Source organism: Vigna unguiculata, chromosome 1 (assembly GCF_037176805.1).
Source record: "Vigna unguiculata cultivar grain cowpea cultivar isolate G323 ecotype 2 chromosome 1, ASM3717680v1, whole genome shotgun sequence".
Taxonomy (NCBI): Eukaryota; Viridiplantae; Streptophyta; class Magnoliopsida; order Fabales; family Fabaceae; genus Vigna; species Vigna unguiculata.
This window is the reverse complement of record NC_140792.1, coordinates 43,765,374-43,781,959: the sequence shown is the minus strand read 5'-3', so window position 1 is coordinate 43,781,959 and position 16,586 is coordinate 43,765,374. Positions and strand designations below refer to the sequence as shown.

Genomic DNA, 16,586 nt, shown 5'->3' with positions numbered 1-16,586 from the left:
TAATTACAAGAACCTAACTAACAAAATTAAAGTCAGTGATAAGAGCGAAAACAAAAATTGCAGAAAAATATGTTAATCGTAATTTAAAGGATTTATTTATTTATGGTATAAAAAAAAAGGGGGAGAAATGAAGTGCATGGAAGACAGAAAGGCAGGGAGACAGGACTCCACTAGTAGTAGGAGTACCAGCTGTACGTAGTGGCAAAAGTGTAAAAAAACAGAGAAGCATGTCGTTAGTGGAAGGTTATAATAATTAAAATTGTATTTATTATTAGTATTATTATTATTATTATTATGGTAGTTTAGAGTTTATTTTATGCAAGAAATTGAAGATCGAAGTGGAAGTTTGGCATCTGAGTGTGTGTGAGGAACCTAAAATTAGTTGGTTGAATCCAAATCTGAGAGAAAGAGAAAGAGAAAGACATTGATTGATTGGTAATGGCGGAAGAGAGTAAATCTAGCGAAGAGAGTAAATCTAGCGAAGAGAGCGTGAAGCTGTTCGTAGGGCAAGTGCCGAAGCACATGACCGAACCGGAACTCCTTGCAATGTTCAAGGAGTTCGCGCTCGTCGACGAGGTCAACATAATCAAAGACAAAGCAACTCGTGTTTCCCGAGGTACCTTTCTAACTTTGTATTCTCCGACATTATTGTTCGCTCTCTTTCTCTCTCCCGCGCCACCTGTCTCGCCTCCTTCCAACCCTAATTTTCCGTTTCCCTCGCAGGTTGTTGTTTCGTCATTTGTCCCTCCAGGGAGGAGGCTGATAAGGCCGTCAATGCGTGTCACAATAAGAAGACGCTACCCGGGGTTGGTACTTGCTGCTAACTGCTTTTCTCTTTTTCTTTCTTTTTTTATTATTTTTTTTTAATTTTTCTAATTGATAAATTTAACCTGTTCTTGCATATGGCGGTTTTATGATGTGAATGGGTGGTGCTGCTATAGTAGTTAGTGAAGCTGACGAGTGTTTGTTTGGAATGAGTGTGTCTTAATTGGGCAAAAACATGTGTTTAATTTTAGCTTTTTCTCGCCGAGGTACATAGTATATTTGGGTAACCTAATCAACTTACCCTTCATAGCTTATAAGTGATTTGCATTCTGCTGTTTTGCTCCTGTTCTATTCTATTTTTATGTTTCGATTTTCACGGAAATCAATTTTGGTTGCCAGAATTTTTTTTATTTTTTGGTCCGACATTTTTTAGTTTATAAAGTGTCACTGTTGAATTAGGCATCATAAGCTTGAGATAAGTTGTCCTGGGCACATACGATATACTGTTTTACTTTTTTTTTTCTTTTTTTTTTCTGTTGTATTCTTAATGTTTCTTTCAGCATTAATATCATTGTGGTCTTAGGTTTTGACCCTTGTTAATGTCTCAGTCAAATTTTTTGAAGTATTTTTCACTGTCGTGATGTATCCATTATACTTTCTAGTGTACATTTGACTAGTTGCATTTTATTTTAATCAGTTAATTAATGAACAGACGCTTTTCATGTAATGTGAGTGGATTCTTCCTATAACTTTTCATTAATTTTCCAACAAGTCAGTTATTGTAATTCTTTTCATCCTTTAAGGTTGAGAATTGAAGGATACTCGTGGTTTGAAAAATCATTTTTCTTTTATAAACTGTCTTTCTTGCTGTTCTCTTTTATAATGTACCTGCAAAAAGGTGCAGTACAAAGCTTCTCGGAATGTTTTGTATCTTCCAATTCTTCTTCAATGGTATGGGGTCCCTCCCGCAAAAGACATTCAATACTCAGGTCAACTATATTGTCCTTGTAATAAGGGTAATAAATGTTAAGATGAATAACGTATTTTTATCCCGATATTTTAGCTCCTTATATGTAGATTTAGATAATGCCACTAGACTATGGCTTTGTCCATGTTTGCTAAACCTACCCTTTTAAACACTTTATTAGTTTGTTTTGATTGTCTTCCTTAATCTGCCATGCTTCTAAATTTCGGGACATTGCTTGGCTGAGGAGGACTTGGCCAATGAATGGTTGGGACATTGGTTCAGAAGGCCATGATCTCCTCAGGAGTACCCGGTTTAATGAGTCCTATTGAAGTTCAATGGAGAAAACCATTTAAATTGTAACATAGAAGTTAGAAACCTGCCTAGAAAAAATGTAGACTGTAGAAGATTATACGAGTAGAAAGCAAAACAATTGAAGAAATAAACAAATTCTGAAAATAAAGTGGAAATACTGTACTGAGTTTTTCGACAGAACTGTGGTTTGGAGAATAAGCACATTAGATATGAATTTAGATTTTTATAGTCAGTCCAATAAAGATTTATTTTGATCGTAGCCTTTTTCTTTCCGTGATGATTCTGTTATTTTGGGGATTCTCTGACCTAGTGATTTATTTACTGGTAGATGTGCTTTTAATATTAAAATCAAGGCTTCTGTTTGCTTGATAAATTGTCTTTGTTGCCTGTGATCTAAATATAGATTATGAAAAAGATTAAATAGAACTGGAAATTTGATTATCCTAACTCCAAAGCCATAGCAATATTGTCATGGAAAGTTATTGCTTTAGTACCGTATGATATAATGTTATTCCCATTATGATTTGGAACATTCTGTTTTTGTGTGTTCAATTCAGGCATCCAGTCCATTACAAGTGAAGTATGCAGATGGCGAGTTGGAAAGATTAGGTATAAAAATACTTCTTTTATTAATTAAAAACTTTGTTCAGCCGATCAATTTCTTAGAATCATTTATGTGCCATAATTTGTTTGTTATATTGAGGTCAACCCTTGATGTGTAATTTTCTGTTGTCATTGAATCTAGAACACAAACTCTTCATTGGCATGCTTCCGAAGAATGTATCCGAAGTCGAAATATCTGCGCTTTTCTCCAAGTATGGAACTATAAAGGATTTACAGGTTTTAAGAGGTTCTCAGCAAACAAGTAAAGGTACTGATTTCATACCTTAATTAATCCTTTTATTTAGGAATTTGATACTGCGAAGTGTTATTTATATTTGTATTTTGTGGCAGGTTGTGCATTTTTGAAGTATGAAACGAAAGACCAGGCGCTTGCTGCTTTGGAGGCAATTAATGGAAAGCATAAAATGGAGGTTGGTGTTTATTAAACCATCATCAGAATTTTCAACACCTCTTTTGTGGTAATAGTGCAGTCGTTTGAGCAATATGATGAATGTGTTTGAAAATATCATCCATTACATACTGTATTAAGGGAAGAAGAGTAATAAATTTGATGTTAAGGATGGAACTATATTGTTATCTGACTGATATTGTTTAGTTATTTAGCTGTTGGAATGTATGAGTAGATATGGCTTTAAAGCTGAAATACGAACTAGATGGCATGATAAATCATAGAAACATGCAGAATAATTTCAATTCAATTACATGTTTCTGGTTGATTGTTTGTGGTAGAATGGAAAAGCGCATGCCTTTAAACTCAATTACAATTTAGTTGTAAATGGTGTTTGCAGTATTTTGGACCTTCAAGCGGCATTCAGCCACAAAATTCTGTTGGTGAGGGACGTGAACATTCAATCATGTGTCTCAGATTTCATTATAGATGCAGAAATACTTATTTCAATTTGTTTTATTGTTGTCTCCATTTGGAAATCTAAGACTGCCTCTGTTTCCTACATTGGTTTGCATAAGATAATGTTTCAGGCTAAAGCTTGACTCATTATTCATATGGCAGGCTCAAACTGGATCCAAGCTTAGAAAGGGGAACTCCAGCTATGGTTTGTTCAGCTCATAATGTGATTGCAATAAAATGTGCCCATGCTGAATAAATCTCACGATAGTGGATTGTTCACAATTCTTATTCATGATTTCAGTCAACTTATATATAGTGCAATGTGTATGAAACATAAAATACAAAAAATGATTTGTGTTTGCTTGATATGCACACTACTCATACGTGTCAAACATTATCGATATTGCTAACTCGACAAGTGTATGGATTCCGACGATAACTGGAATTTGAATGTTTGACGTTGCTTTTGTCTTCCATAGGGTTCAAGTGTTCCCTTAGTTGTTAAATGGGCTGATACTGAAAAGGAAAGGCAAGCTCGAAGAGCTCATAAAGCACAGTCCCAAGCTTCTAATGTACCACACACTGATTCTCAGCACCCGTCATTGTTTGGAGCCTTGCCTATGGGTTATGTTCCTCCATATAATGGATATGGTTATCAGGTTAGTTCTAACGTTGTAATTTAGTATGTGTTCCAATGAGAAACCATGAAGTTGTCGGTGATGATAGTGGTTTTGTGTTGATAGGCTCCTGGGGGTTATGGGCTGATGCCCTACCGCATGCCACCAATGCAGAGTCAACATGGTTTCCATAATATGATGCCCCATATGAATCAAGGAAATGCATTACGGCCTGATCTTGGCCCTAATATGAACCCTAGAAACTATCACGTGGCTCCTGCAAGTTACGTTGGTTCTTATCCTGCTGTAACAGGTCTGCAACATCCCATGGCATATTCTACAGGAATGATTAGTCCAAGGCCCATGAATGCTTCTCCTGGCTCTGTTTCACCTGCTAGTGGAAATAACAACACTGCTGCATCTTCAGGTGGCAGCAAAAATTCTGGGGGACAGGTCGAAGGTTGTTATCTTATGTTATCTTATAATGTTTGGGTTTAAAGTGGTCGTGTTCGTTTTATGCTGGATGCATCACTCTTTCCTTACAAAAAGAAAGTTACTTACTTTGAAACATTTCTACTTGTTTTTCTATTTCTGACTTAGGACCACCCGGTGCCAACCTATTTATATATCACATACCTCAAGAATTTGGAGATCAAGAACTTGCTAATGCTTTTCAGCCATTCGGTATGGTCTTGAGTGCTAAAGTTTTTGTTGATAAAGCAACTGGTGTTAGCAAATGTTTTGGTAAGCGTGTGCTCCATTTATTGAATAAATTTGATGGGTTTTTTTATGTGGAACTTGTGTTTGATGAGGTGGAATTTGCAGGGTTTGTAAGTTATGATTCTCCAGAGGCTGCTCAATCTGCGATCGGTATGATGAATGGATTCCAATTAGGAGGTAAGAAGTTAAAGGTTCAGCTTAAGAGGGATAACAAACAGGGTAAACCTTACTGATGAAGCTCAACGATGGAATTTTGTACAATTCACATTGTAATTCATAACCCATCTCATGTTAATACAATTTGTAATTTTCTGTAACATCAAAGTTCAATTGCACATTGATTATTAATTTATTGATTTTTCCCTCAACGCCCCCTTCATTGTTTATCCTTCATAGTTTCATCCAATTCCATGTCCAGGATGAAAACAACTTTTTTTTTTCTCAGTAACCATGTTTTTTGGATTTAACTTGCTAACATCTGACAGCTAAAATAAGTTGTATTGATAGACTAATTAATTAATTACCCCTTTAATTTGTTGTAACACAATTTGATAATTTAGTTGCTATTATCAAGGAGCATACAATATATGTCGCAACAATTACTTTTTATATGGTCAGACCTATTATTTATGCGTTTAGAAACAGTGATATAGAATTTCTGCAAGACCTAACCTTAACTTCTTTGTATTTATTTTCACCTGTTCAAATTTTTAATAAAAGTTGCTTACAATTATGTTTAGACTAAAATTGAAAAAGAAGACACTAGTGCACACATATTTCAATTTAATATACAAGATGAATACCCCATGCATAAACCTTTGAAAGTAGATTTTTTTGGGTTTAAGATGAAAATGAACATTGGATTCAATGCAGCCCAACAATATGTGTGATGAGTTGTAGAAGCATTTATTTTTTAGACGAACTTCATGTGAATCTTAAAAAACAAAAATAACAAAAAAAAGTTTAAACATTGATATCTAACTACAAATAACAATGTGGTTAATTTGTTGAATTTAACAGCAAATACTTTAAATTATTTCTATTTGATTTTCCAGGATGATATCCGTGACAGCCTTAGGTTTGACAGCTTACACATCACACAAACAAATATCTAAGGGGGGCATTGTTTGGTTTATTTATTTCAAAACTATTTTTTTATAATTTTTGGAGAAAAATTGAAATAGTTATTTTGTAAAATTAAATTAAAACTAATATGGACTATGTTTTAACGGTAAAAGAAAGTTGGATGTACAGGGAATTAATAAGCATCAGAATGTACTAAATACCGTTGGACATGAGTTTCTGTTTTAAATGGCAACCACTTTTTACTCTTTTCTCTCCCTCAAACTCCTGTTGAAACTTTTTTTTTTTTTTGCATAGATAAACCTAAATTCTAATTAGACTTTTTTTTTTTCACAAATAAAGCCAGCGATTTCCCAACAATGTAAAATTGTTGACCTATATTTTTCAATTTTTTTGAAAAATCTTTTCAGAAAAGTTAAAACACGTTTAAGAGTATTAGTTTCAAAATAGGCATAAGTAAATTAAAATATTTTTTGTTACTTAAAAAGTTGTATTATTATATTTAATTTAAAAAATATTAAATCAATATTTTTATCAGTTTAAATTAAATTTATAAATTAATAACAATTACTTTTATTATTTTATTAAATTGATATTATCAAATTAATAAGTCTAAATTATTAATATTAAATTTTACTAATATTGATACCAGAAATAAATTTAAAATATTTTCAATGAATATTTAATATTAATTATTATTACTCATTTTTTTTATTAAATTTTGATAGAAATCATTATTAATAATCATAATTTTAACCAGTGAATTTCAAAAATAGTATTTAATAATTTATATTCAAATAAAGCTTAATTACTATACTAATTATTAATTAAAAATAAAATAATTAATTTAATAGTCTATGTAAAATTTTAAAAATAGTACTTTTAAAATAATTAGTTTTCTTCTGAAAAGGTTTTGAAAACTAAAAAATCAAATTAAAAACCTGTTTTCAGAAGTGGACTTTCGACCTGTTTTTAGGTCACTGCCGAAATGAGGGAAGGAAGACACAGAATTTGACTCTCTAGAGGCCCATTTATAGTTGAATAAATATTTGTATAATGGATTTATCTCAGAAATTTGCTTTTGTAAAGGGTTAATTACATAAAAAATTTCACATTAAAGTTTGTATAAATTTATTTTAAAAATATAATATTTCACCAATCATATTTTTATTTTCAAATCAATTTAATAAAATCGTTTAAGAAAAAATAAATTCTTTTACAGTAACAAAAAAAATCTTGAATAATGACGTGATTAAGAAGATAAATTATTATAGCCAGTCACATTTTTTGAACAAAAAATAATCATAGGTAAAATTAGTACTTCCTATAACATTATTACCAAAAATATTTTTTAATATTTAAATTAATAAATATTGACGAAGCAAGATCACAGAAAGAAATGATATTGAAATAAACAATGCTCAAAGATCTTGATACTCTTGTTTTTTGGCTTGATTTAAATTATGGATGTATTTTTATAAATTCCATAATATAGATTTGTAATCTTTTTTATAATGTATGCTTTTTTTTTAGCTGTTCATTTTTCCCTTAATTTTTATTTTCCTGTAATTTCGTTTAATTATTTGTATTTTTTTTTATCTTTTAGTAAATTGTGAACTATTCTTATAAGCATTTAACGTATGAATTTAAGATTTAAAAATACCTGTCCAAATAAAAAAACGAAAAACATCACAATAACTTGACTACAGAGAAATCATGTATCCATAACAAAATATAATTTTGTTATACTTTTAATGAGTTAAAATATATATTAATTTAGTTTCTATATTATTATATCAAACATACTTAACTACATAATATTATAGATGAAAATAAATAATGGGTTATAACTCCATCATAGGAAAGTGTAAAGAGAATCTAAATTCGTCAGTCTGTATAGACTAATTCAACATAAACTGTAGTCAAATTATCTTATCATGGAGTTAATATTATTTCTTTTAGTTTTTTATTATTTATATCTTGTAACTAAATATTTTTATTTATTATTTTATTAATATCATATATTTACAAGTATGAGTATAAATTTTACAATATATTTATCATTTATTTATAATAAGTAATAATTATTATAGTTCAAGTTTTCATTTTTATTTTTATTTTTTATAATAAAATTTTTTATAAGACACTCAAATTTAATATTTAACGTTGCACGATTTTATTAACATTTCTACTTTTTCAATTTAATAAAATATGATAAAATCATGCAGGTCAGGGAAAAAATGGAATGGTTTTTCACGCATATATACCCCTACATAAGATCAATATAAATGTAATAGTAAACTGTAATAAAATTATGAAAGTTAAAAATAGGGATCAAAATTAGTTTAAAAGAATCCAAGACCAAAATTTCAATTTTAACAAGATTTTGCAAAATATAATAATCAAAATTAAGAGTGTTAAGAGTGTTAATAGTAGAACCACGATGAGCTCTAAAACAAGAAGATAATGAGATGTAAGATTTAGATAAGAAAAAAGTTCATTATCGTTGGAAGTCTTACATTGATTAAAGATAAAACAATTTTATAATATATATAAGTGAGGTGCAAACCTCACCTTACAAGTCAGTTTTGTAGAGTTGAGTTAAACTTAAAACTCATTTTTAACATGGTATCATAACCAAGTTAGAGTCTATCATAGCGAGCTTTCTTAAACATTTTATTCCACTTCATATCGAATCGCTAACGGATCATTTACTAATTTCTAGTCTCATGCACACTGTCACTAACTTTCGCAACATATTTATGCTGTAATGGGATGAAAATACTTATATTTTTTTTAAAAAAAGTAATTTTCTTATAGTAAGATATTAAAAAGAAAAATTTTAATTAGACAGCTCTTCATGATGATAGCATAATTTACTCTCAATTAATTAACTAATTAGTATAAGCTTATGCATTATATTATAAGCATGAAGACATAAAGAAAAAGTGATGATTAATTAGAAACTTGTTTTAGACATAATAGGTTTTGGTGATGGCAATGACAATTGCCCACACGCTTTATAGATGTATGCTGGCTGCCTAGTGCATAACAAAAGTCAACTTTTCTCATTATCTCTTTCTTTTTAATAAATCAATCGCCACCCACCCACCATGCCTCTCTCTCCTTTTTTTTTTTTTATTTCATCTTTTTCTACCATCTTTTTAAATATTTTACGAAACAATTAAGATATGTTAGGTAACACACTAACAAAATAGCAACTAACAACTAAGATAAAAAAGAATATTAAACACGTAAAAAGACAACTAAAACTAAGATATCATTTATATAGAAAACAATATTTTTTTCAATAAAAATACGAAAAATAGTTATTATTTTAAAAAAATAAAGAAGACTTTTTTCCCCTCAATCACTAAAATAAAAGGAAGTGACATTTAGTATGTTTTATTAGAAAATATTGTGTTTCTTTTATAAAAAAAAAACATCAATGTTTCTTCTTAAGCGAGGCTTCTCTTCTAACATTTTTCTTCTTAAAAAATTCTTATTAAATTAATCAAATCTTCAAATCATCATGTTTATTAATTACTAACATTATTTTATCATATGTTTTTCTTTTAAAAATTTAAATAACATTTAGAGTTGCTTTTATTGTTCATTTGGTTTATACTTTGTTTTTTTAAGTTCAATGGTAAACAAATCGGAATAAATCTCAATAAAACTTTTTACAATTATAAAATTAAACAACATTAAAATTAAAAGTTAGCTCAGTTAATGATACGATTAAATTAAAGTATATTAATAGGTGAGAATTTTAATTCTACAATCAGTTTCAAGTAGTGGTGATAACACAGTCCAATCCATTTTGATTCAATTAGTCTGTAAAAATTGGGTTGAGCAAAATTGACTCGTCAAACAAAAACAGGTTAATAATGGTAATTTGTCTTGTACAGGTACATGACAGACTACCGAGTTCGTCCGTCACTTTTTAATTTGTTTTCAAAATTTTTAATCTTTTAAATTATTTTATATATATATATAAATTAATATTAAAAACATATTTAATCATATAAAATATTTTTTAAACTTTTAATTGATTAGTTAATATTTTTAATTAGATAAATTAAAATAAATATTATATTTACTTGTTATATTACTCTAATCTAACTAATAATTGAAACATAATAAGTGTTAATGATTTAAATTTACATTTACATATTTTTCAAAAATATAATATAAAGAATTCAACTTTTTAATTATTTTTATTTTTAATTTTAAAATAAACAAGTCGAGACAAACTAACCTGTATTTTAATTTATGAAATTGATGAATCAAATTGATGAACTGAATAAAACGAACTAACAAATTGAAATATTTAACTCGCACAGTCCCTTTAACATGAACTGTTATGTAGAAAATATTGAAGGTAAAGGTTGATAGTTTTAAAAATAGTAATAAAAAACATGTTGATAGAATACCGGTGGATAAAAAACTTTAGATAATCCCACATTTATTTCTATCGGTATATATTAAAAATGAAAAGTAAAAATTTGATTATAATAGTTATCTTTATTATTATACATCAAAAGAAATTCCACACCTCTACTTCAAAGAGTTTGTTCGTGTTTATTTTTTAAAAAGGACTTTTTTATATAATATAAAACTTTTACTTTTTATAACATATTTTCAAATCCGTTTATTTTCTTTAAAAAATATATATTTTTTTAAAGTAATCCTATCTATTTCTTAAGTCATTTATTTATTTTCAGCTTGACAAAAATGGTTGAATATCTCTTTTACATGTAGCCGTACGAAACTGAAAGTAACAAGTGTGATGCAAGCATGACAAGTGGAACAGGGGAACTTAATTCACGGAGTTAGAACAAGTGAACGGTGATGATTTTATTTTGAATGATAGTACTTTATTTAACAGTTCTAAGGTCAAGTTCAATTGTTTACCGTGACGTGAATCTCATGGTGACGCGGTCTTTCTTTTACCTTTATTTTATTTTGCTAAATCACCAAATATTTTTCTAAGTTGGCTGCCTCAAGTTTCATGCATTCGATGCTGCCCATAACGTTTCTCCTTTGCATTATCAAACACGGAACTATTCACCTTATCACAACAACAACAACGTAAGCCATCAGACCAACCTAAGGTTGGAGGATGTCACAAATAACTTAATGCTTCATTCTTGCCTTAATCATACCTTCATTTTTAATCTTCATACCCAATCAAACCAGTATTTTAATAGTTGAATTTTAAGCTTAATTTAATTTTATTATTTATCTATATTTGTTTTGTCTTTAATTGCTATAAAATAGAATATGCAACACATTTTTTATATTGATACATATACATTACAAACATGATATTAAATATTAATGATAGTTGCGTAAAAGGTAGTACAATAAAAATAACAAACAATAAATCTTATTAGAATATATTTAAAATGAATTTATATTATCTTAAAAAGTAAATTTTAAAATTAGATCAATTTTATAAAACTAAAAAGTGAATTTATTAATAAAAAAATTATGTACAAGTGAGATATAGAAAATACACATGATTTTTTTTATCGACAAATAGTAATTGTTAGTATTTTGATAATGGAAGGAGTTGAATTCACAATCTTTTTTACCCTTTAGTGACAGTTCCACATCAACTAGAGATAAGATCATTTCATAGTATATAAGTGAGGTACAAATCTCATCTTACAAGTCGATTTGGTGGGGTTGAGTTAGGTTTACAACCCACTTTTAACACCCTTCCTTCCAAACACTTTAAATCAATTTTATAACTCCAAAAATATTAATGAAGAGTTAAATTCACATCCATCTTACATTTCATCAAAATTTTCAAAATCTACAAATGAAACAAGAAAAATTTTATAAGAAAAAAAAAGTCATACATAGATCAGACTTGACCAGAGCCACGAATTTTGACACCTAGAGAGACAAATAGAGGCAAAGGCTATGTTTGAGGGTTAAGATCTTTTGTACTAAAATAGCAAAACAAACGTGGCTATTAAGATAGTTCCCATTTATGTTTCATTGTCTTAAATCTGTTCTAGAAGAATGTTGAAACATGTTCTTATTGCTCTTGGATTAAATAAATAGTTGCTGTCCCTCTAGAAGACCATGACAAATCTGAGGCAAATCCTTCTCCTTCAGTAATGACAATTGACTGCTTCCATACGTTAGAGGCTAAGTCTTAGAAAGATTGCCCCGTCACTGTCGCAAAAACTATCAAACAACTTCTTCTTTCGATCTCACTGTTTATTTCAGTGTCTCGGAGATGCCCTTCTGCAGTGTTGGATGCACCACTCGCAGAGTTTCAAACCAAATCTTTGCTTCATTTTGATGATACAAGGTCGATGGACATGAAGAACCCTTCTGATTTCCCTTCTAATTACATGCTTCTTGAGGCCAGTGGTGACTCTGAAACTGATTGCAATCCCACTATGGAAGAACATGGTTCTGATGATGATGCTCAATCTTGCATCCACGATAGTTCTGAGACATGTAATGCTGCAGAGCTCAAAGGATACGAGTTTTGGAAAAATGATCATGATGTAGACGATGTTGAAGATGATGAGAAGAAAAGTGAGGTTCATGGAACATCATATTGTGATGATGATGATGATGAGATGCAAGAACACCAGAAGTCGTGTGTCTCTGATGAGTCAGGCCATGAAGTGTTGGATGAGATGGAAAAGAACAGAAGGTTCTGGGAAGCTTGCTTGGCATCGTGATTACGTTTGAAGTAATTCCCTTTTTCTCTGAATCACACTGTTCTGGCTTCAAGAACATTCATACAAATTTCTTTCTTTTTGGGTCAATTAAACTTGTCAAAAAGATAAAAGCTTTCAATTGTATGTATCTATGGCTAAACGGAATTGTTCACAGTTTCAAACCACATTTACTTGTATAAATCATTGATCACACTATTCAAGTATTACCATTTCTTATAACAGCTTAATCATGTAGCATACTCTTGATACAGAATCGATTGATTCAGTTTAGTTATCTTTGAAATTGGGATTATGAGATTCCATGGTTAAGGAGATTCAGGGAAATTCGGTTCTGCGATTCATTCTTTCAGAGTTTTAGCTGTGAAAGCATGGTACAGTAGTTCAGCAGTTTTAATGCACAGGAAAGTATATTCTGGTTTTGCTTAGGCCCACTGATTCAAAATTCTCACATGTTGATCAATTTCTGAAGTTTTGATGAATAATAAATGCAATGCAACATGTGATCTTTTGAATAATTGAACACCAATTACGGTCCAACTGAGTTGAGTATTTTATTATTGTAGTACCAGGTATTATGCAGCATTCAAAATTCAAACATTTTCAAATAGTTTTATGGTCAAATTTCACACTTTTTTTGGGTCAAGTTCATGGACTTTCATGAAATGGGAATGATAATAAAAGTGTTGAAACTGTGACAAGTAATAAATTGCCACTTATCTATTCTATTATGTGATGCTAGAGTCGATAAGATTATTTCTAACTTGAATTCATCATCAAACTTCTAAGTTTTGACTAAGATATATGATATATTTATGAGTTTAATTGTTAAGCATTAACTGTATAAATATATTGTTAACCAAACAAAATTTGAAATAAATTCCTTGCTTTTTATTATAGTGTTGGTTCATTTTGGACTAGAGACTGGGTTATGGTCCATTGCCGCCTAATATTTTTTTTTTCTTCAACTTTTTAGCTATGATGAGATAATAATAATGTAAAAAATCATTTAAGTAAATTCTTTTCTTTGTATTTATCGATACATGTAAGAGACATTGGATCATGCACCACACATCTTTTTAGAATATATATATATATATATATATATATATATATATATATATATATATATTTTGTTGAAGAATTTTTTTTTTTTGTTAGGAGAAGATAACTTGTGTGATTTCATTATGAATCAATTAAATATGAAGCTAACATAACCAATGGCAGCCCTACTAACACGTGTTCTACCATGTTAGTTTGCATTCTAAAAAACTTAACATTAAAGTTTGGAAATTGGGAAAAAAAGACATTACATTTATGGAAGATCAAACCAAACTCAGAAATATCTTCCCCTATGAAGTCAATATCATTAACCACAAGTTTGCAATTAGGTTAAGAAAAATACTTATTGATAACCAAGAAAAATTACTCAATGCAAACTATTAAGTAAAACTCATGGCTTAAGTACATGTTGTGGTGAGATTTTGAATTTTTGAAATATAGTTATGAAATATAAAAAATATAAGATACAGGTTATATATAGAAGTTTATCATCTTTGTGTACTTGTATATAGAAAGTAAAAAAGTGACAAAATATTTATAACTCTTGATCTTAATTTTTTAAATTTAAATAATAAATAAATATATTTGTTATCTTTATGTAAAAAATATTTTCGGAAATAGAAAAATTTTCTAAAATTTAATTTAAATAATTTTTTTAGCATTCTTTTTCCCTAAATATTTATTTTAATTTCAAATTTCACAAAATTAATTATCTTTTTTTAATCTTCCTATTTTTTGTTTATAAGTTTTGTCTTTCTTTTTCTTTCAAGACATTATATTTTCATTCAATTTGATATTTTTTTATTGTATTTATTCTTTTATAAATCTTATGTTCTTTGTTTATTTTGGATCCATAGTACTGAGATGGTACATTTGTGGATGTTAAAATGTGATTCTTTATTATTTTTTCCGCTTGAACATAAAAAATTTTCAAGAAATATTCATCTTTTTTCAATTTTGATCCTTCTTTTATACATTCTTTATTTGTAATCAACTCTTCTTTTATTAAATATAAAACAAATCTTTTGTCTTTGATATAAACTTTGAATACTTTTAGGTTCTTTGCATCTTTAACCACATAAGGTTTATGATTAACATATACAAGATGCCAGAAATTAATTTGACACCTACATGAATCTTAATTGCAACTATTCTTATACCTTTCACAGTAAATTTTTCTCCATTCCTAATTCTCACTTTAGAAATATCTTATTTGTTGAGTTCTTTGACAAGGAATCGAACATAAGTTATATGTTTTGTACAACCTTTAATCCAACATTTTGTGAAGTTTTTGATTGTAACACATGGTGTTCAAGGAAGCAGTGAATCTTTTAATTCGTCCTCCACAATCTTAATCTTGAGAATGTTGGAATTCATCCTCCAAAAAATTGTTTTAATATTCTTTAATTATTGCAGACTCTTTCATCATTTGCATCTCAAACTCTCGAATCTAATTTAGCACTTTAAGATCGTGATTATGATGATAATCATTTGTGAAATAACAAAAAACAAACATGACTTCGTCTTTATCTTCTTTATCTTTTTGTTTATTTTGCATAAATTTGGGTCATAGTAGAATTTTTAGATAATGCATCAATCATGTAATCCTTTGTCGCAGTTTTTCATAAATCTAATACATCTAGATAAGTTTGCATTCTTAAAAATCATAAATCATAATTTTCACTATCATATAGTGAAATAACAATTTTTTAAAATTTTTCTTCTATCTTAATTTTATTGGTTTCAAAATAATTATGACTTTTGACATTATTGATGAAATTTTGAATTTTAAAAATATAAGAGATATCAAATATATTAAATGGAAGAGCTTATCAAATATATAAAAACACAAAACAAAATATGATAAAATATCAAATATTTATAATATTTCAATCTTAATTTTTTAAATTTAAATAACAAATAAATATTTTTTTAATCCTTGTATAAAGGATATTTCTAAAAACAGAAAAAATTTCTAAAAACTAAGATAAGTAAAAATAATATAAATAAGATGATGATGAGCGAATATTCTCCACATGTGATACCATAGCATTCATTTACTATCTCTGTCTTTTTACAAATAAATTGGCCCCCAAGGAGTTCAAATTTTATTTTGTCTGACAAAAGCATCAAAATTGCATTGAAGTATAGCATGGTTTGATCATATCAGAATTGTTGAAAGATAAAATAATGACCTTTATTAGATCTTGCATACTACATTACGTAAGGAATATGTCTTAAGTCACTCATTTGGGCACCAAAACAATATTAGTATCATTTATAGAACTAAAAAAATTCACCCAAACATAACCATTGGCATCATGCATAACAAATATCTTCTATTATACCTCATACAGCTTCCGCCTTAAATATAAGTTTCCAGAGTAATAATCTGCAATATCACGCAAACCCCTCATCTTCAACATTTTTATTACGTCCATCTTGCAACTTCTGAATTTTATTTAGTCTTCATCTAGTAGAAGCATGGTTGTGGAGAAACCCTTTATTTGATCAGTATCACGTAGCCAATAAATCTTGGACCTTTGCTTCCAGTTTTGTTCTCGGAGCATTCTCTTGAAACAAAAAAGTCACAATTCACTCGATATTATTTACTGAGAATTCAGGTGAGTCTAAATGATAAAGTTGAACACCATATAAAATTAAAAATTCGTAAATTTATTGTTTTAAGATTTTTTTTATTAAACGTGATATAATCTTTTATGTAGATTGAATTCATGTCTGAGTGATGTTTAAGGAAATGGGTGCCAAGGCCTGTGTTGAATTATCTTCTTTTGTGATAATGGATATACTTATTGAATGCTGTCTTTGCCTCAAGAATAGAGGGTGATGAATAGTGTACGACTCTAACAGCTATACCA

General features: G+C 28.9%; 2 protein-coding genes across 3 annotated transcripts; both read left to right on the top strand.

The window, feature by feature from the left end:
- The first annotated feature begins 299 nt into the window (after window positions 1–299).
- LOC114163313 (RNA-binding protein BRN1-like) lies at window positions 300–5,220 on the top strand. Of its 2 annotated transcripts, none has more exons than XM_028047546.2 (9): window positions 300–616; window positions 724–806; window positions 2,602–2,653; window positions 2,790–2,915; window positions 2,999–3,078; window positions 3,995–4,174; window positions 4,259–4,592; window positions 4,733–4,876; window positions 4,958–5,220. In XM_028047546.2, the coding sequence occupies exons 1-9, from the start codon at window positions 439–441 to the stop codon at window positions 5,083–5,085; spliced, it is 1,305 nt and encodes a 434-aa protein (XP_027903347.1). In that variant the 5' UTR covers window positions 300–438; the 3' UTR covers window positions 5,086–5,220. The 2 variants fall into 2 exon arrangements, with proteins under 2 accessions (XP_027903347.1, XP_027903356.1); XM_028047555.2 differs by having other exon boundaries at window positions 313–616; window positions 724–810.
- Window positions 5,221–11,945: 6,725 nt separating this feature from the next.
- Window positions 11,946–13,126, top strand: LOC114164539 (uncharacterized). Its single transcript, XM_028049252.2, has one exon. It carries the CDS (start codon window positions 12,271–12,273, stop codon window positions 12,646–12,648), a length of 378 nt encoding a protein of 125 aa, XP_027905053.1. The 5' UTR covers window positions 11,946–12,270; the 3' UTR covers window positions 12,649–13,126.
- The last annotated feature ends 3,460 nt before the right edge of the window (window positions 13,127–16,586 follow it).

Bases quoted from the DNA above. Each gene is read 5' to 3' on its own strand.
- LOC114163313 (XM_028047546.2), top strand. From the start codon at position 439: ATGGCGGAAGAGAGTAAATCTAGCGAAGAGAGTAAATCTAGCGAAGAG. The intron at 2,916-2,998 runs GTACTGATTTCA...ATTTTGTGGCAG, and splicing joins TTCTCAGCAAACAAGTAAAG to GTTGTGCATTTTTGAAGTAT. The intron at 4,175-4,258 runs GTTAGTTCTAAC...TTGTGTTGATAG, and splicing joins ATAATGGATATGGTTATCAG to GCTCCTGGGGGTTATGGGCT.
- LOC114164539 (XM_028049252.2), top strand. From the start codon at position 12,271: ATGGACATGAAGAACCCTTCTGATTTCCCTTCTAATTACATGCTTCTT.